This window comes from Topomyia yanbarensis, chromosome 1 (genome assembly GCF_030247195.1).
Source record: "Topomyia yanbarensis strain Yona2022 chromosome 1, ASM3024719v1, whole genome shotgun sequence".
NCBI lineage: Eukaryota > Metazoa > Arthropoda > Insecta > Diptera > Culicidae > Topomyia > Topomyia yanbarensis.
In genome coordinates this window covers 7,662,127-7,684,067 of record NC_080670.1, presented here as the reverse complement: position 1 = coordinate 7,684,067, position 21,941 = coordinate 7,662,127, and the positions used below count along the sequence as shown (strand labels likewise).

Sequence of the window (21,941 nt, the reverse complement as noted above, 5' to 3'; positions counted from 1 at the left end):
TAGATATAGACGACAAAAAGTCATTTCACACTGAGTACTTAGATACCAGCATACAGAACATGCTAAAAATAATAACTCCATGTTCTTCATTAAATTTTATTGTTTCATATCGTAGGGTGATGATCCCATTTTCGCCGTGTTTTTATTATAACCCTACCCATTAGAAGCCGTTGGTTAGAGCAGTATCTGCCATCTTTGTTCAACGCATTTAGTCAAATGGTAGTGCAACAAAGGGGACGCCCGATTCGAGTTTTCATTGCGCTCAAACACGAGAATTTCACTGTTTTCAGCGCATTTGTGTCATTATATTGGTTCTTAAAAACGAAGCAAAGCTGTTGATGTCAATTTTTACGCATTCCATTGATTGTAGGCCGAGAAATTAATGAATTAGTGAGGCACCCAGCTTAGTATGGTGAAAATAGGCACTTTACCCTATATAATCGAGATACACATCAAAACTTTGTATTATGCCATACGGGTTCCATTCCATAAGTGGTTGAACGCACTTTTCTTTTAACGCATTTAGTCTTTGCACATTTCCCTTTCCAACATTACTCGAAGCACTGAGGACTTTGAAACAAGTTTCTGGGATCGATGATGCTTCTCCACCAAGCTTCCTAAGTTTGTCCTCCATAATCGACCAGTATGTTCCATGGGGGGTAGTTAGGTGGATTACAATCCTTAGGAACATAAACAATGATTCTATTTATACCACGCAATCATGTCCTTGGCGTAATGGAAGCTGGCTAAGTTTGGCCAGAATAATGTTTCAGTTGCATGATTTCACCGTTTATCGCACCTGAGATTTTAGCCCACAAGAACATATAGCTTGCCATACACGATACTTTTCAGAAAATGTTTTGTTTTTGCGTTTCAATTTTTGACTCAGACGAGATAACCTTGAAAACTAAAAGATCTTTTGAAAACAGTGTTTTCGAGTTACCTTTGTATATATATTGATCAAGAGCCAAAAAATCATCGTAGCGATAGTTTGGTTCAGAAACAATCCTAAAACTGTGTCCAAATTTTGGCGTGAATGACCAAAGACGTACAAAGAGGTTTATAACTCTTTAAGCATATTTTACCAAATTTCGCACTATCTTTTCTACTAGTTACCAACTATTAGTGCACATAATTCCGTTAGCTAAAAACATCATACTCAACATCAGCATTATTATCGTTAGCCCCCTCGATAACCGTATCATTTCTAATCTAACTTCCATTCATCATCAACACCCACGTCGTCGTATTATTCATACGGACGTCCATCACAGGGGCAAATCCTTCGCCACATACGGTCCTTGAAAAAGAACGCATTCCGACATTAAGTTCCAAGTCTTCCGTCAAAGCAGTCGTTCCTGACCGATTTTTTTTCCTACACAAACATAAACCTATTGGTGGCAGCATTCCTTTAACTTCTTAATCAGTTCCTCCACGTGACATAGTTTTAATTTCGAAAGCAACACAAACAACTGGATTCCGTGTCAAAAAAGAGGCCTCCCTCGTGCGAAACTCAGAACTTTCCCAAACAGGAAAACCGACGAAAAAACTAACAAGTTGAAGGAGAAAGTTTGAGATTACTTTATGGCAAACATTTCTCGGGAGGCGTCGGTCAGCGGTACGCCAACCGACGAAATCAACGCCGACCGTGGTTGGAGGCACGTGTTGGCCGACATGGGAGCCAGATCTCGACGAGGTGTTCATTTCGGCAGTGTTGCCAATAGAAATCCTCGAGGATTGAACTGTGTCCCGATTGACTCAACCACACCCTTGCGGTGTACTGCAAATGCCAAACGATCGTTAGACCTCCTGAAGCACTTTGTCGCCCGGGAACGGCGCATGTCGGCCAACGGCGACGTGAAGGTGGTGTTCACTGAAATTAGCAAACTGTGCTGCGCTACCAAGGTGAACGATAAACAAATTATCTTCTGTAACAACTTCCAGCGGGACGAGCCTTCGATGGTGGCATCGGGTCGACCAGTTCCTCGTCGTTTTTCAACCGGTTCGGATGGTTGTTTTCGGATAGTGGCAGCGGTTACGGTCGATAATAGCAGTTTTTTGGATTACCTGCTAGTGGATGAGCCAAATTCTGATTTTAGCAGCAGCAGCGGTGGTTGTGGAAGTGCTGGAGCGGAATTGTGCGACGGTGACGAAATTGGTCGTCTAGCGGCGACAGAATATCCGGCTAGCCTAACGGCCGCCTGGAATAACTGTAAGGACGATTCCGGTGTGGAACTGGTACCGGTGGATGTGAACGGGAGTGACAGTGCAGAACGCATTGGCAGGCAACGGTCGGCTCAAGGATTACTGGGCGGTATTTACAAACGAGTTTCGCACCGAAGTGACTATTTTGAGCAGTTCTGTGTCAAGTGTCGGATTTATCTGTTGGAAAACTTTCAGAAGTTTAGAAACAACTTTTCCATTATGTCTCGCGTGAGTATGAAGAATTGGTGCAGGGGAAAACGTGGCTGGAGTTTTTTCTAGTGTACTTTCTATTGCTTCATTTCATTTTTTTTATTCTGATTTTAAACCTGATTTTTAACCACAGGACATTTTGACACAATTCGTGGATTCAAAGCTAAGATCTATGAGTTGCTAGAATTTGACCTGTAAGATCCAGATACCCAGCCAAGACTGTTACAAACTGTTCTAACTCTCGAACAATTTCACTCTTAGGATCCTGGTTTCAAAAAGCGGTGGATCTACTTCATCGCTCAAAAGGCACAAATTATTATTTCGTTGAGGGCAAATTAGGCAAATAAAGGCGATAAAGAATTTCAAAACAAATCAAAATTATCTTCAACTCCAAACCCACATTATTAGTTGAAGTTTGAATCATAAACAGTTAGATGTTCCTCAAATATTTTGTTTTTTTTTCGTGTTTCTATTTTTGTGCCATAGAAACGATTTCAGAACCAGTATTCACCAGATAGTTTTTTTTTCAAATTGATCCAAATTATACGCAAGTACAAACTTTTACATTTTTGAAGCTTGGCACATTTTTTGCTATAATGTATTATTAACAAAATATTAAAAAATCTACGTTACTCCTTAAACAAATATGCCAGGGGCGGATATAGCGACACTGGTAAATCAATTGCCTCGTACGCAACTCGTCTGGGTTTGACTCCATATGGTCAAAATTTTTCTGAAAAAAAAACTGAAAAAAGTAGATTCGCTTAATTCTGTATTAAAACTAACTAACAGTACTGTTTTTTTTACTATTCACAGTCAGATCTTATTTTCTTGTTTTTTTTTACGATACGTTGTTGTTGTTGCCGTCTTCATCGGCATTTGCTAATTTATTTGGTGGTTTAGTGAGCCACATTTTCATCACACGAACGTCATTGGCAATGCCAGGCGGTGGTAAACTATTTTCGTCTGCGTCCGTTATAACCTATTTTTATTAGGTGATTCATAAACAGTGCTATCTTATTTTATTGCAATTTTATTGCAAATAAGCAGTAGTGTCCTCAGGGTGATGCTAATCGAGCTGACATTTCTTTGGACTGAGCAAACTATTTTCTATGATTGTTTAGTGTTTATTTGACCAACAAACTCACAGGGCATTAAATTTGCATGGGGAAAACGCATGGTCTTGTCTGAGTGGAACGATGACTTCAACCATGTATGAGGGTTGAGAATTGACAACCCTCATACATGATTGAAGCAACGAACAACAGTTACCAATTTCCTTCATTATAATATTATATATTCATTATATTTTTGCTCATTGTATTGAGTAATTTCATATACTTTTGAGTAGTACGTGCATTATATTATTAATTAAATATTTCATCATGAGCATAATAATATTACAGTTTGATTCAAATGTTAAAAGAAGACAAACCCAGGACTCCCTTCTTTATTTTTTACATCTTCGGCATTTTCTTGTTTTGGCATATTATTGTGGTAAATTAGTAAATTAGTTTTTTCCTGTTTCCACGTTCTAAGAAGCGACAAACTTTAAACTTCATTTCCTGTATCTTTAAGATTTTCTAATTTATTGTACACTCAAGTTTTTTTTACGCGGTATTTTTTTGCGCGATTTTTTACGCGGATTTTGAAATTTACGCGGTTTTCATTTACGCGGATTTCGAAATTTACGCGGTTTTCATTTACGCGGATTTTGAAATTTACGCGGTTTTCATTTACGCGTATTTTGAAATTTACGCGGTTTTCATTTACGCGGATTTTTGAATTTACGCGGTGTCCATTAACGAGGTTCCCTTCAACGCGGATTCTTAAATTTAAGAGGTCTTCATTTACGTGGATTTTGAAATTTACGCGGTTTTCATTTACGCGGATTTTTGAATTTACGCGGTGTCCATTAACGAGGTTCCCTTCAACGCGGATTCTTAAATTTAAGAGGTCTTCATTTACGTGGATTTTGAAATTTACGCGGTTTTCATTTACGCGGATTTTGAAATTTACGCGGTTTTCATTTACGCGTATTTTGAAATTTACGCGGTTTTCATTTACTCGGATTTTTGAATTTACGCGGTGTCCATTAACGAGGTTCCCTTCAACGCGGATTCTTAAATTTAAGAGGTCTTCATTTACGTGGATTTTGAAATTTACGCGGTTTTCATTTACGCGGATTTCGAAATTTACGCGGTTTTCATTTACGCGGATTTTGAAATTTACGCGGTTTTCATTTACGCGGATTTTTGAATTTACGCGGTGTCCATTAACGAGGTTCCCTTCAACGCGGATTCTTAAATTTAAGAGGTCTTCATTTACGTGGATTTTGAAATTTACGCGGTTTTCATTTACGCGGATTTTGAAATTTACGCGGTTTTCATTTACGCGGATTTTGAAATTTACGCGGTTTTCATTTACGCGGATTTTTGAATTTACGCGGTGTCCATTAACGAGGTTCCCTTCAACGCGGATTCTTAAATTTAAGAGGTCTTCATTTACGCGTATTTTGAAATTTACGCGGTTTTCATTTACGCGGATTTTGAAATTTACGCGGTTTTCATTTACGCGGCCTGTATCCCCCGCGTAAAAAAACCTGAGTGTACTGAATTAGTAAATTAACCCTAGAACGTTGCACTTGCGTTTCACCCTAAAACGTTGCACTGGGGTACAAATGTACCCCACGCGTTTGATCGCAATTTTCGCAGGTAAAAATGGAAACAAAAGAAATGTATAATACATCATATTCTTCGTTTTTTAATTGCAAAAACAGCTGCGCAAGTGAAAGTACGCAATTTATTGAATCAATGATACATAAATTGGTTCGAACAAAAAAAGTGAAAAAAATCGCGGGTTTGACTTTTTTTTTACAAAAATTACTATAACTTTGCGAATTTTCAACCGATTTGAAAAAAATCAAATGATTCTAAAAGTTGAAAGAATGGTCTAGAAACGGTATAAAATGTGATTTCGATATTTTTGAAAAAGTGCAATTATTTGGAGAAGTTAAAGTTTAAAAATCGGGTTTTGGAAAATACCACGAAATGGGGTGCAAATTGAAATGAAAACATATTTCTGACCAGTAGTACATTGGTAACACGCAACGTTACTGTTACAGAAGTTATTATGCGCAAATTATATTTGCGAGCCAAAACAATAAAAAAATAAACAAAACAAGAATAATCAACAAAAATGTGAACGATTTTTTGTTCCGCTTCAAAATTAAATTAAATTAATTGAATAAATGATTGAATACGATTATATAATACTAATTGTTACTTATGTAGTAAAACAACAAATCACATTTCCACTGACAGCACGAAACCTGACGAAACACTAACGGCAACCGTACACTGGGGTACAAATGTACCCCACGCCAACTTTGACACCTGTTTCCACGAAGGCTATAAGCAAACTGGTTATACCACCTTTTCGTGCTCTTACTAGCAACTCTAAATTGAATTATGGTTAGGGTCCCAAGTCAGTAAATGTCAGTAAAATAGTAAATTTTCTATTCGATTTTTTTGTTGTTGATTTTCCTTTTGCTAGTTTGTCTTCTTTAAAAATAATATTATTAAGTAAGCTTAATTAAGTTATTTTAAGCACCCAATAAGTCTCCTGGTGACTGGGCGCCCAGAGACTCCTAAAATCCTGAATAAAGCGCGAACTCCAGAACAATATTTCGAATTTTGTGGAGTGCGCAGTAGTATATGCGGACTCTAGCAAAAGAAAGTGTCGAACTAACATTCCTCTCCTTTCCTGTTGCGATCTCCGTTCGGGTCTGGGTGGCGCCATTATTGATCAATAAACAACCTGGGGTTACCAGTAGTTGTACATTGAAGGTTGATATGATACTCCCAAGGAAGGAGTATTTATTATCCATTATAGTTGATTAATGCGACAAAAGCTGCAACAGATATGCAGTGTCGCGGGAATGCAACCTTCAATCCGCTGTTCGAGATCCGTGCGCGACGACGTTCTACGTGGAATAACGTAACTACAAATGGCGGCCATTTTTTTCACACCGGCATGTTGTTAGATACTAAAAGTAGTATATGTAGCTTTTTTAGACCAAAAGAGGTCTAGAACACCTTTTTATTTCATATTGTTATAAACACTTGTTTGAAAAATATACAAAGCTAGCTAATACCCATCGCGCGTTGCTGCGACTTTCAACGAAATAGGAGGAAAACACAATTTATTCCGAAACGTCATCTGGCGGGCAGATAATCCCCAACCAATAGCACACAAACTCGCTCCGTATAAAATGCCTACTATGTATTACATTGCAGCATTCGTCCGGTTCATATTTACTGATTCTAAAGTGGATAATTTTCACTGGACACTCAACGGTTTAAAGCAAAATTTTAGCCATTTCAATACGTAACATTTCATATCAATCATCTTGCATGTTTATCGACCTATTTGTTGCTTTTAATAGAGTGAATCGCGATGTAACAATTGTTAATACGGATAAATTTGGAATTAACGGTAGTTTTTACAATTTTTGTGATCCTAACTTACAGAACGAGAAGTAATGATTGTCATTGGAGATTTCTAGGCACCCACATTTACTATTAGGTCAGAAATAGCCCAGGAAAGCTATATGGGACCGTTGATGTTTCTGCTTCACTTCAATGAGTATTTAATGCTCGTCTGTCTGTAGCAGACAATAACTTGTTTGATCTGCTCAATTGAGGATTGCAGATTTCTCCAACAGCTGGGAACCTTCGCTGATTGTGGTGTAACGAGAATTGCGTTTGTCTAAGTCCGAAGAAGTTCTCGGTGATCGAATTCTCACGAAAGGCATTCTGGCAGAGTTCTGTCCGTAATTTCTGTGGATATATTTCTAATTCTCATCCAGCAAAACTCTTCTTTCTATTCTATTCTATTCTTTCCCGTACACTGCATACTGCATAAAACTTAGCAGAGCTTTTGCTTGCTCTATACCGTTCAAACGATCTCCGAATAATGCCTGTTTGGACTCTAGCTCAATTGTATCAAGCGGTTCTGAATGTGATGGGGTCGGAATCGGAAGTTTTTGCTCCTGAACCAGAATTGAGACAGAAATCATTCAGAACTCTGAAACATATTCCGTATGGGCAAAATAACTTTCCACTTTTAATTACTATATGTGAACTTATATACAGTACCATTTATTCTACTTCGTTATTCCGAAATCTGTTACTTCGAATGCCATCATTTCGAATAGGTATGCTACGAATGCTCCATTAATGCGAGTTCCTGTATCCCGAATTGCATTGCTTTGAACAGTCATTTTGTTGAATTCCACGAAAACTTTTATTCATAAAATTCCTTTTTCGTCTGATCTTTTGAGAACTGCTCTAAATTTCTAAAATAAGTAGATTTGTTCATATATGCGGATTATTCCTTTTCTTCTTTTCTTTTGTCCCTTTGACCTTCCTTTTTGACCTTTGATTCTTTTCGACATTTATTCTTTTCGCTCTCTTATCCTCTCGACCTGTTGTTCCTTCCACCTTTTGCCTATTTCAAGAGATCTATATAAACTTGATAAAAACTTCAAAGTACCTTTATCAAGTCCTATCCGAACTTAGTTGCTAGGGAAGAATCGGCACTTGTGAGATATGAACCCTATATGATGTATGAATCATGACTGTGATTTATCGAAATAGCACAATTATATGCCATTCTTCAAACCAAAACAAAAAATCTGCCTAGGATGTTTTGGTTGTATTTCCATCCGGCAATCTGAAATTGTTCTAACCCAGCGTCCAAAGGGTTATCCGTGTCGGATAGATAACCTGGTCGGTTTCGATTATATATTTCGAGGTGTAAGAGTTTTGCTTGGTGAAATTGTGTATGTACATACTGTTATTTTCGGTTCAAATATGAATATGATTAAGGGTGATGCAACGGGCTACGGGTGTTTCATGCCGTGATGTTCCACAATCTATTCGCAATATTGGGCAGAACTGAAAAAGTTGTTCAATTTTCAGGAAACTTCTAATCCGTAGATATCAAAAGTCGCCATTTTAAGCATTTTCTGATAAATTTATATTCCGCATTTTGATTCATTTGAATAGCCGTGGTTTTCACACATTTTATATGAATGCATCATCTATTTCAGCTACTACAAATAGTTTTCCCAGAATGTTAAATTGTGAAGAAGAAACTCTTCACGATTTAATATTCTGTGGAAATGATTATTCTGAGAAAACTTTTGACCCGTATATAAAAATTTGAAATCATGAAAAAATCCAAAATAAAATGTTCTTGTTTTGTCCAGCTTGGTGCGCAGTGTGGCCATTACAATCTTAAAGAAAGTGCTTACTGAATGTTTGAATCAGTCAGAACTAGTAATCAATCAATCAATCAAAGTGACAAAAAATCTGATCCTTCAAATTTGAATGTACAGCGCAAAGGTTCCATGCAGATAAGAGTTATTTTTCACATATTCGATTAATAATCACCGTTATTTCTCTCTCGTCCTTGTAATGTGCAAAAAAACGCATTTTTTCCTAATCTTAGCAAAAAAAAATGCCGCGATTGGACATTACAAAAAATAGATAGCTGTTGCTATGTCGCATTTCCTCGCTTCGTCGGTTTTACTGGTTACAGTTCAGTCGAATATTTTTAGTGCCTTTTCTGGAATCCGATTCCGGAATATCATCCCAATGCACTCGTGATTACCACGTGCCGGGATGTGTTTTCATCACTGTGCACTGATTAGGATTAGGGGGAAACGAGGCAAGATCGTGATGTGAGGAGAAATTGAGTATGTATTCTCGTTTTTGAGCACGAAATTTTGGCGTTTGAACAGTTTAATACTGTACAAAATTGTATTTATTGAATTAGGAAAAATTTTTACCCGGAAATTATATATTTTGTCATTTTATTTTAATTGTATTTTGGCATATTCTTTCTCATTCCTAGTACACTAGGTACTTAGGGAACTTTTTTTTAATTACAAGGATTTCTTGAGAAAATTAAGTTTGGGTCGTAAGTAACAAATAGAGATTCTGTTTGGGTTCTTTCTCTTCTGTTCATTACGCGGTCCTTTCAACATTTAGTTCTCAACTTTTGTGTAATATTCTATTACAAACTGTTGGCTTTCGATATGTAGTGGAAAATGTTATAATCACGTCGTAATAATCGAAAGAGAAAGTAAACAAAGAGAGGATCTCAATGTTACTTACGACCTTATTTACATTTTCTCCAGATTTTATTGTATCATATTAGAATCCCGTGCATTGAAATCTGAGTGGCTACTTCAACCTTCCTCGCTGTAATTTTCGGAGCATCAAAATATATTAGATTAGTTTAGACGTTAAATATTTACATTGCACTTTCGCCATAGGTCATTGCAACAGCTCGATAAGGAAATGAGAGAGAGATGGTATACACGTATATACATACAATTAGGCAGTTCTCTGTGTAGGTACGTTTTGTGCAGCGGCTCGGTGAACCCCAACAAACCGTGACCAGTGCAAATCCTTTATCAAAGCATGCGGCGGAGGAGTGATTTTAGTTGAATGCATATTCCTTCGAAAGGTGCGCAACAGTAAATGATGCCACTCTACGGAAGCCGGATGTAAATGATAATAAAATATGTCGATCATATTTTATGATAATACATCGCAAAATAGGACGGCAAAAAATTCTTCTAACGTTTCCGATATATAAATAGTACGAAACAGTACGTGTGCTTGCCAATCGAGTTTTTGTTGTTGGGAAAAAACCGTATAAATCACTACCCTAGTAACGAAACGGCGTTGCTAAATAATAATAAAACTTACTACGCCCGACTCCGCTGGTTGATTGCCGTGTGTCATCAACGAGCGTGTGGTTGATATCGGAACAAAACGGATGCCATATAAATACAGGACGATGATAGGCCGCAGTTATAAACGTACGGATCCATCCTTCAATAATCGATTATTATTATTACAGGACATGCAATCCCGAGGTAGGCTCTGTGAGTTACTAAGAGGGACGAAGCGTGACTTTTATTCACTTCCGAGTGTGCAGATACGACGGTATGTAATATTATTACCAATAAAATGGCTTCGATGCGAAAACCGCCAAAATAATTTAATGTAAAGTCTCACGATTGGATTTTTTTTTCCGAATATGTATTCGTTTTATAGAATTGTATGCAGAATCGACTAATTTAGATATTTTTGTAAGAGGATCTAGTGCCAAGATTGATAACACTATTATCTTTCTCCGAACAAAGCCAGTCCAGAGACCTTGTAGCGTTCGACAGATGAAGCCAAGAATTAATTCGGCGATGAAACTTATAATCCTTACAAGATTATTAGGACGGATTTCAATAAACCTTACGTCATCCAAATTTGATTTTGTCCCAAAATTCTCTATCCAGTCCATTTATTTGTCACCGTCATTATTCCCAACAAAACCGTTTGCGGAAACCGTTCAAAATAACGGAAAAACCACAAATATAGCGGAATGATCAGAATAAAAGATCAAACCGTTTGTTCCGGAATGACCGAAAGCGGAAAAAGTGAACCAGTTCGCACATAGGAACATGTCCCAAACCATGTCATAATACAATACGTGCTTTTATTCAGGTCTCCTGCTCGTCAAGCCTCCCCCTATAATGTTAGTCCTACAGCTAGTCAACCAAACCAGTGCATATGTCTAAGTTATTTCGAGTAAACATTTTCGGGTTATATTTCCTTTTTATGATGTTTTATGAAGTTACCGAGGACAAACGAATGGGGACAACCAACTCTGTTGGTTAATGCCTTTTTTCCCATCGTTATCTGATGACGGGTGGAAGTGGGTGAACACGGAAATTTGATCGATTTGTTTAGACTTGTAGTACACCCCATCACCTTGGATGTTTGGTAATCGTGCATCAGGCTTTAGAACGACACAACTAATATAGACAATTGCTGACGGGTTGCTTATTTATGACGTCTCCCCTAATAGCACCGATGGCATTTTTTGTTACGTACCTTTCGGGCCAGCAGCACTACTGCGAGACTGATAAGACTTACAGCCTTGATCATTGCTCAACCTACATCAATCAGCCAGTATACAGTTGGTTATGATTACGTGACCGATCTGTTGTAGGCGCCGGTTTGCCCTTGTTTTTCGGGGTTTGTACTCGAAGCGATGAGCGTCTTCCAGTACGTGGTGATAGTCTGATTATTTTATTAATATTTCTACCTTCTTTGCCCTTGTCAGTACATACACAACTTGTTGCTAAGCAGAGCTGTCGAAAAGCGAAACATTTTTGACAGTTATAATACAATCTAGTCAAACTAATTTGAGTTTCCTGTCAGAAAATTTGTAGTTCGATGCAGCACGCGAATCCAGTCATGGCCTATTACTAATACACAACGCAAACTGATTTTAACCGCGAACGGAATACAATTAGGAACCAATTGTATCATGAGCGGTGGAATGTACATGACGTTGATCGGCCAATGTTAACACATTTCCACGTCGGTGGCGGAACGTGAATAATGAAGCAATTTTCTGCATGCAAACTCACCCCCGCGATTTTCCTTTCTGATCGATTAGGTACCCTTCCACTACCGCGGGGGGACCCAGTTGCACACTAAACAATCACGCCAACATCTACAGAAAGGAGTTCGATAGTACATTGGGTCTTATTTTTTTAGTTCAGGTATGTTGTATGGAGCTATTATAATTTTCAAGTTCTCATTATCTATAGCTACAATTATTTGAACCAATTCTAAACATTATATTAGCCGTCTAAGTGAACCAGTATATATACAAACTCGGTTGGAAAAAAGAGCACATACCACATTTCCATTGCAGCCCATTAGAAGGGAAACTTTTCAGACAAACAACCGCTTTTCTTCCGGTTCTGATTGAAATCTTGCATTCCTGGTTTATCGCAATGTCGAAAGGTGGTGTTCCTATTAAAGCATTCCCGCGTATTCACGAGTATTTTGGGTTTATCGAAGTTTAATGCGAATCGATCTCAGTTCTCGCCCTTGCCTTCGGCGTAGCCCCTCAATCGTGGTACGCATTTCGGTGGCAACAAGCACAGATTCCTATTCCAGCACTGAGTCGAAGTTAAACATCCTGACTGATGGTGCGGAACGAACCGGAACTGTACTCACATGTGCGTCTGTCTAAGGCAGCACGAACTTTGTCCTGTTTGTCTCAAGCACTTAATACACAATTCTATACGTGACCACGTGCTCGTCTGGACTGGCCGACAATCGTCATGCTTCAAGGATTGAAGTGCAAAGTTCGCTGAACAAGTCAGTTGTGTACCGTGTCGGTGATGTTTCGTTCGGAGAGCTCGGTAGAAAAATAAACCGATAAAGTCTATAGTACATACATCACTGGAAACACACCGGAGCTATCAGTTGTGCAATGCGGTAATTGGTTGACCTCAAGTAAGAGCGCCATTAAATGTGCTGAAACCACATCCAGCTGATGTAAGATAGACCGAGCGAAATGTAGTGCTAACGCGGATCTTGGTTTTGTCTGCGCAGCGGTTTTGTAGTCATTAAAGATATTTATACAATTAGTTGGACACTAAATCAATGAGTATGAAGAGAACTTCGTTGTCACCCTATACCATATTTATGTCTAATCATGCCGGAAATAAGCCATTTTGCTACTCATTCTTTGTGATATATGGAATGATAGCTGAATCATGCAGGGAAAAACTCGTAACTGAAAATTTGGGAGAAATAGCATGTTGATTGCCGTACCGAATTAATTATGCTTGGTTATCACTCCAGTATTGGAAAAAAATGTCCCAGCTAATATGGAGACGTCAATTAGATAAATACATAAATTATTCAACCAATATGAACAAAACGGAAATTTTGGTTATTGGTGTATGATCTAGATTAGCTGATTGACCATTGCAAGTCTTCTATGACCGGATGACCGCATTACAGTGATTTTGCAAAAAAGACCACTGATTATACTTGAATTTGATGGCATTTTTCACAGATTCATATGTAGGTATATGGTTTAGTCTAATGAAGTTACCAGATGTTATAGTTTTTTTTATACAAAATAATATTTTTTCGGAGTAATATCTTTGATTACTCAACAAATGAATAGAAATGAATCTTTATCTTAAACATTATATTTTTTATAACGGACAAAGTTGTGTAATACTTTTGAATTTAAAAAAATTACTAGAGAATATTCAGAAGAAAAAAATGACTTTGGGGGATATATCATAACACTCCTTCTCGCATATTTTTTCGAATAAATAGATGCATCTAACAACGGGAATCATTTTCTGTTTTATATTCAATAATTTTCATGTTTGTCCCTTAGTTCTTCGCATGGACATGCTAGCCAAAACAATCATCATTCGACCTGTACTAAGAAATAGGTGGAAATGGACTGAGGCGTATTAAGACAAACAGGACAATTACAGGAAAAGGTGCAATGACTCCGTAACGGTTGAAATTTTATTATGTGTGTACAATTATTTTTTTCCCTCAAATATGATCCTGAGATTCTTAACAATGAACCAATATAAAAACAACATTTTCAAGGCGCTCTACCCTGATCAATATATTGGTCAATAAATTGAGCATTGTCAATATTTCCGCTTCGGTAGGGATCACTTTAGAGCCTTACCAAAATGTTAAAAATTATCTATACAATCATACATCAATAGTTCCGAAACAGATTCAGTCGCAATCAGTTGTTGAATTTGAACTGGAATCCAAACAGAATGCATGTACATGTATGCAATTCCTAACCTATTTCTGCATAATTTGGTCTGGTTTGAGTGACTATACCTAAAATAGCTGGTCACTTTATCAAATTCTGCGTCTGACGTGCCATAACGACAGCCAACATTCGTATTAATAACTATTCTTTTGACAAAGGTCTACTTTGGTACTACTGACGGGTTACCAAAAGGGACCACTCAGAAATCACTTAACGCAAAAGTTGCCCAAAATTGACTTTCCCGCTTCCCCCCTATGCCACAAATATTGTTAACCCTTAAATGCGCAATGTTGTTTTAAAACAACATTGTGAAAACCATCTCAAAATTATCATAGTGATTAAAACTGAGACAATTTTCAGAAAATTTGAAAAAAAATTGCTTTGCGCCTTTAAGGGTTAAGGGGTTGCTACTTCTCTTGATATACAGTCTTCGCTAACACTCTCTTTTTTACCACAAAGTACCCGCTCCCCTAAAAAGAGTTTTAAACTATTTTGTTATTTCCTACAATTGATAGAAAGCCTATAAATTGATATCAATACCTTTGCTTCATGACTAAGAACAAGAATAATAACAAACATAGGAAAATGCGTTTGAGCGCAACGATAACTCGAATCGAGTACTGTAATTTTTATTCTAAACATTGAGTCAATACCGCCGTTAAACGAAGATGACAGACACTGCTCTTCACACGAGTTGGGTGAAAATAGTCTTGCCAAATCCATAAAAAGATAATCGGTGCATAACTTACAACCTCTTATTAAATAACAAAACAAAAATATCACTACTAGTTTTATCTGCACCTCATCGAATAAACCACACAGCACGGCACAGCTTCAATGCTTCGGTAAAATAGCCTATACCGTTTTCTACATCGCACACGTTTATACATCGATAGAACTGTTTTCATGGGTGCTTTCTATATAAGCGTTCGTTTTGCAGTCGTACTTGTCCTAGCTTCGGCTGGACATATACTAAAATTGGAACGATACAGAGAAGATTAGCATGGCCCCTGCGCAAGGATGACACGCAAAATCGTGAAGCGTTCCACATTTTTTTGCTGCAAAAGTAGCAAGAAGCTGCTCCTTATCTATCCAGAAGGCAGGCCGACCTCGGAATGAAATATTTTTTTTACGTTTCACAGGATTAATATATGATTTTTTATATTTTTATTATTTTATTTTTTGGTTTTTATCAATGAAAACTTCTTTATTTTATGTTAGGTGCGTGGTGAAGCCAGCCATGACCATTTATATCAATATGTATCTCAGTGTAGTCAAAAAGGGACTCATTATTAGGGGTGAGTTGGTTAGTGTCTCGTTGGATGTAAAGTAGGCTCTGTCCGCCTAATAAAACACCTGATTTATAACGTGTGCCGGTCGGCACTTTCGAGCCTCCCCTTATTTTTAGGTATTCGAGTTGAAACGGACATAGAGGGTGGTTAGTTCAATATGATGACGTAATGGATGGCATGTTTAAAAAGGAATGAAGGACACAACACGTGTACCAACACACCACATGATAAAAGTGACCATATTGCGGTCATTATTGTGGCTGGTTTACCACGTCGTGCGGTTAGTGCGGGGAGTTTGATATCGATTTTTTGTCCTTTTAACTCCTTTTCATGAGAATAAACCCCACCAGGATTTGCTTTGGTTTTCCGTGGCTAGCTGGGTAACCAAAACTGATGTATGAAGGGATGGTGGTCGGTGTTAATCAGTATTGTGGATGGAAGTGAGTCAAGAGGATGTCGTTTGGGTTCTTCTGTGGGTTATTCTGATTGTCATGAAGAAAATAGTTTCTTTTAAGGTTCGATTCATAGTTTATGTGAGATGGTTTTTTGTAAACCCCAATTAATTTGTTCTTTTTTCTTCCAGTTGAGCGGCAAGGACCTCGCGCCCAGTATAGCATCTCGCCAGCTGGGTGAAGGGGGTGGGGGTGGTACTACCGGTGCTAGTTTATGTGACCGTAAGAAACCATTCTCCCGACCGTTCAGTAAGACAAGTTTGGAGCCATCCGGCACCGGAGGATCCTCCAGAATGTTGAGTCCACCATCGTCGGAAACGAGTTCTTTGATACGACAGAATAACGAATTGCGTCACCGCCTTCAGGAGGAGGCGAACAACTATCGACGCCGATTGGACACATACAAACAGGCGCAGAATAATCAAGCAGCTCTGGTGAGCCGGCTGCAGGCAAAGGTCCTTCAGTACAAGCAACGTTGTACCGAGCTAGAACAAGCTCCGCCCTTGAGTACTTGTCCAAGCTACCAAACCCGGGATGTATCCCCCGGTCGACACCATCACGTTCCATCAACGCTGTGTACTGCTCCACCAGCAGGGCTCTGTCCCGCAGCAGGTCCACTGAGTCTTCCACCGTGTCCGGTGGCAAGAGAACGCTCCCGTTCCAGATCACGTTCACAATCGCCATGCCGCAAATATGCCGACGGAAGCCATGATGAAATTCGACATCAGCTCGACGAGGAACGTCGCCGGTAGGTTGGGTTTTTAGTAGGTAGTAATTAAGCGGTTAGAGTTATGTTTATGGGGTTTCACGTTTCAGTTGCGAAAAAATGGTGGTCGAGAACTCCTGCCTGCGTCAGCAGCTGGAGGAGTCCCAACGAACCAACGAGGCATTGACCAATGATCTCCAGAAGCTTACCAGCGATTGGGAAAGCTTGCGGGATGAGCTACTGGCTAAGGAGGACGAATGGAAGGAGGAAGAACAGGTAACGTTATACTTTTGTAGTTAAAATTAAAGTAATAGCTTGATATTAATAGAGTGAGAAGTTACGTGTGATTATAATGATGCATTCTTGAATAATCTAGCGTAAACTTTTAAAACGAATTGTCAAATTACACTCCAGGGAAATATTCCCAACCATGACCAAAAGCCGACTCATTGAAACACAAACTTCGTTTCTAATAGGCTACTTAATTTCATTAACTGAAAGATATGAGGGCTTTTCTGGTAGAAATTTTTTACAGCTTTCTTTAGGAAATTAAGCATCAACATAATTGAAATAAAAACATTTCGTTAGTCAAAGGAATATTAAAACAATCATATCTTTCAAACACCAGTTCAATAACTATCCGTTGATATTCGGTGATATGTGCAGAATATTTGAGTAAATAAACTTGTCTGTAGTCATATTTACTTGATTGAAGAATTTTATTTTTGAATGTCGAATCACCTTCAGCTTCTAAAACCGCGAGTGGTAGAAAAAAATGTAAAGAGATCTCTTATGCAGTTAGACGGAATTCAAAAATTACACAATAACCGTGTGCCAACTGTTCGGTGTTAAGTCAGAGCGGACTAAGTAACAAAACCTCAAAAAGTGAGATAAATATAGCATTGGATCAAGCATTTCTTTATCTACGTTTCTCGTTCACCAGATTTGGAGAAAACTGTCGTATGCAAGAGTAACGAAATAAATTCATTTTAAATGATAACGTTTTTCTCGAAATCAATGAGATGTCACTATAGCGTTTTCGTTTTTTTCCTGGTAGTACACCGGTGTGGTGCAAAAAAAAGAAATATTAAAACTTATTACACCCAAGCTTTAATGAGTGTAGCTTCGACTACATCGGTGTAATGCACTGCAAAAAAACCAAAATGTCATTAGTCCGGTCTGATTTAACGGATTTAACATCGCCAATAGGGGAATTAAAGCGTCATTTAACTGCCAAAGGAAAACCAGGTAACTCCTTACACCAACGAGAATCGCATTTGAATTGCACCATACGCGCGCACGTTAGTCGGAATGAGAAAGGTTATGTTTCGTGCAGGGAGAGAGAGAGTTGTATATGTATGGACAGGGGTGCCAACCTTCCAGATTTATCTGGATTCTTCCAGATTTTTAAGCGTCGTCCAGACATACAGATTTATGTTTTCTGATCCAGATTTCAGAAAATTTGTCCAGATTTATCCAGACGATTAGAAAAATAACAAAATGAGATACAAGAATGCATCGTTGATTTTTAAACCACCTTTTCCAGCTACGATTTTGAAAACAAAACTTTTTAGAATAGCTGGAAACACAAATGGCAAAGTTTTTGTTCGCTAAAAGCGAATAAATTTTGTTAAGTTTGCATCAGCTGGAAATTTCAACAATCCAAGATGCTGAAAGCTCACAGCCTCAAATTCAATCCTCAAGCTTTTTCAAAAAAATAGACCATCCAGACAATTCCAGACTTTTTCGAAAATTATTAGACTTCTTGGAAAAACACTTGGCATCCCTGTGTATGGATTCTCGAGCGAGAGAAGAGCGTGGAGGTTAAAATATCGCGGAAAAAACCCTTACCAAAATACCAAAAATTTGCATCCATTTCCATTTTAGCCATAAGAAACCGATAATAGATATTTCGAAAATGTTTCTCAGTCTGAATTGCCACCGTTTACAGTCGGTTACTATTCATAAAAACCATATCGAAAATTGTAAACATTAAGCGACTCTAGTGAAGGTGATGATAAGTTTTCGTTATTGTGCGCTCGTTTCGTGTTTAAAAGACGAATAGATTGCAAAATATGATTTAAGACCAATCAATCAATGACATTATTAAGAAAATACTAAGCTTTTCATAAAGTAAATGCTTCAAATCCTGTGCTGAAAAATGTGAATAAAATGCACGATTTTTTACATATTTCTGATTTTTCTCTAAACTTTTGTAGAGGGCACCTCAGTACACCTGAATTTCCCCATTGAGCTTATTTATTCTGATTTCTGTTTTTAACGTAGCTTTTGTTTCATGTATTTTATGACCGATGAAAAAAATCCAAAAGATCGTAAATATTTCGTATCCCCGCGTAAGAACGGACTTGATGGTATATGCATCTCATCCTCTCCCAGGGTAAAGAAGAGAGTGATAGCTATAAATAACTACATATCTGCAAAATGTATGACGTCTATTCATCGCTCTTCCCCGCAGCACAATATACCTTCTATCGCTGCGTGAACATAACACAGAATTTGGAAATGACTCGCAGATTGCCTCGTGTATTCAGGTTCAATATCAGGGCGTGATGAATGGGTCTGCTCAGCGGAAAACAATTGCTGAAGCCGGTTACCTCCAATTTTACCTTGTTACGATATAACAATCGGCAGAATTGGTCTGATCCTGATTCGAATCCTCATGGAATGCTTATCTCTATTCTTGTTTCTTATTAACGAAGGATAAGGACACGCGAAGTACTTATAAGTTATATTCAAAAAATTGCTAGAAATAGAAAGCTCAATAAGATATTTCCATATTAACTATTGAGAAGGGCAAATAATAAGATGATTAATGTGCATTTTTCACGAAATGTCATTCGGATGTGGAGCAATGAGCAAAACAAGTTTGTTTACAAAAATCTCTAGCCTTTTTGAAGAATTGATATTGACTCGATTAAAACTCACCCGATATTGACAGTTTCTCATACTTCTATACATTTTTAAGTTGTTTTTTGTTAAAAATGAGTAAATTATGCTCAATGAAAAGCGCACAATGTTCGCGAAACGTTCCATTAGATTTCTGATATTGAAAACTATATTCGTATTTCAGTCCCATGTGGGCAGGGAATCCCATAAAACATTAGTATACCTAATACCTTCGTACTGTCTCCAAATTCCTCTCATTCTACACTTAGGCCTTCAACGACTATTACAACAGCGAGCATACCCGGCTGCTCAAAATGTGGCGTGAGGTGGTAAACGTGAAACGCATGTTCAAAGAGATGGCTTCCACCACGAAGATGGAACTAGGAAGAATGCATCTCGAACTAACAGGAACCGGCCGAGAGGTAGTCGGTGCATGTAGTGGAGTTTCCGTCAATATGAAACAAACTTCTAAGATCGAGGTCAGTTCCCTGTTTGTTATCTATAGATATAAATAAAAAAATGGATTGTTTTGCAGGAAGCCCAACAAATGCACATCGAACGAGAAAATCTAGATCTCAAATCACAACTAGGTGAACTACGCATGCAACACGAAAATGCTAAACTTGAAATCGCACAGCGAGATCAGCGGCTCCAGCAGATGCTGGGAGAGTTGAAATTAATGGAAGAACGTTACGCTCAGGCAGAGAGTCAGGTCGGGCAAACGCAGCGTATGAACGATGAGCTGGAACGTCTCCAGGGAGCACTCCGTGACATAGCCCACGCTGTAGTGCACGATGCCGAAACAGCGGCTACTTCAGAGACAGACTCTTCCACTCATCATTTACATCTCTCACAATCCAGCGGTTTACCGGTTTCGCCGAGATCCCCCAAGCGTGGAATAATCCGTACCTCACAAGCATTCGCCGAGGGTACCATATCTGCGGTGCAAGCTGCTTTGCACAAGTATCAACTTTCGATTCACGATCTGCAGGTTAAACTGCAAAGCAACAGCGATGCCTTGGCAGTCAGCAAGAAACAGCTGGAGAACTGCGAACACACTCGCGAGTTGCTTACCGGGAAGGTAACCGAATTGACCGAGAAGATGGATTCAGCTAACCATCAGCTGACGGAGCTGTACAAGGAGCGGGATAGTCTGCAGAAGACACTGGACGGATTACGGACGGACAAGCACTCGGTCGAGCGGGGGAAAGCGGAGTTGAATTCTATTGTAAAATTTTAATGAATTTCATTGTGTTGAGTGCTTCAATTAGTGTACGATTCTTGCAGGTTGATAGTTTGAACACGGACTATGAGAAACTACAGCACGTTAATAGTAAGCTACAAAAGATGTATGACTCACTGGAGGATGAAAAAAAGATGGTTGAGAGCGAACTTCAGCGTGTTCAGAAAGACAAAGACATTCAAGAAATGAATTTAAGGTTAGTTCGAATATTTTCAACAGTTTTGGAAAGCTTTGAGACTTCGAGAAGTTTGTGGTAATTTGGACTAGATATACACTGTCGTTATACGCATATTTGTCCCATGTTCTATGGGATTCCCTATATACATGGGACAATTATGCATATAACGGCAGTACATATACTGCCCATAATCGTAAGTCAGTCTCATGTTCTGTGGAATTCCCTATCTACATAGGACTAATTTGTTTTTCAAATAACATTTTTATGTATCAACACAGCTCGAGTATCTTTTTTCCTGAACAAAAAGTTTATAATTTTTTAAAAGCAACTCAAAACCCTTATGGAAGGAATTTGAGTTCCCAAAACCCGCCCCTTGCGCACGGGCCTGTTCGCAGAGTCAAATAACTCAATTGTTACTACGAAGGGTAAATATTGTAGTAAATTCCACAGAATTGTTCAATGCAATTGTGCTCGAAGTAGGCTTTGAAAAAAATGTTGTTCAGGTGACTTATGGCGTTTTCGTTTTTGACTTTGCACTACACCGATGTAGTCGGTGCTACACTCATTCAAACTTGGATGTAATCAGTCTCTCTTTTTTTGCGCTACACCGGCTAAAAACGAAAACGCCATTTATTTCTTGTGAATAAAACTGCTTTCTTGCTCAAACATTTATGTACAGAATTCGGATCATTAGTAATGCAGTATTCAAAAGTTAAATCACAACTATGTATACAGCACAATTTAGCAATTATCAAACAAATGTAAGGAGTACATACATTCATTGAAAATAATTGTTCTCATAGGTTAATCAACCTGACAGTTCGCTAACTTACCGAATACAACAAGTTCTAGATTTCTTAATAAATGTCTCGATTTTGATACAACGCGGTGTAAAGCAAAATATAAAAAAAAACATTTACGCGACCGTGACAGGACTCGAACCTGCAATCTTCGGATCCGAAGTCCGACGCCTTCTCCATTAGGCCACACGGTCAGGCGAGTTTCGAGTTGTTAGAGACATTTATAGACAATGGTGCATAGAGGTGGG

At 38.3% G+C, this 21,941-nt stretch overlaps 1 protein-coding gene and 2 non-coding genes across 4 annotated transcripts in view; 2 read left to right on the top strand and 1 right to left on the bottom strand.

Annotated features, from left to right (window-relative positions):
* The first annotated feature begins 1,839 nt into the window (after nt 1-1,839).
* The window catches only part of LOC131676763 (rootletin), a 32,679-nt gene continuing 12,577 nt past the window's right edge, over nt 1,840-21,941 (top strand). The window contains exons 1-6 of one of the 2 annotated variants that reach the window (XM_058956060.1): nt 1,840-2,433; nt 15,991-16,607; nt 16,676-16,841; nt 19,742-19,951; nt 20,008-20,700; nt 20,760-20,911. In XM_058956060.1, coding sequence (XP_058812043.1) covers nt 1,840-2,433; nt 15,991-16,607; nt 16,676-16,841; nt 19,742-19,951; nt 20,008-20,700; nt 20,760-20,911 — 2,432 coding nt within the window. Of the gene's footprint in view, nt 2,434-15,682; nt 15,923-15,990; nt 16,608-16,675; nt 16,842-19,741; nt 19,952-20,007; nt 20,701-20,759; nt 20,912-21,941 lie in introns of those variants that run through there. The other variant, XM_058956061.1, reaches the window with a different exon arrangement.
* On the top strand, nt 15,064-15,170 carry LOC131678116 (U6 spliceosomal RNA). The gene has a single exon (XR_009303601.1). It is a non-coding gene; the product is annotated as a U6 spliceosomal RNA (small nuclear RNA).
* Trnar-ucg (transfer RNA arginine (anticodon UCG)) lies at nt 21,815-21,887 on the bottom strand. Its single transcript has one exon. It is a non-coding gene; the product is annotated as a tRNA-Arg (tRNA).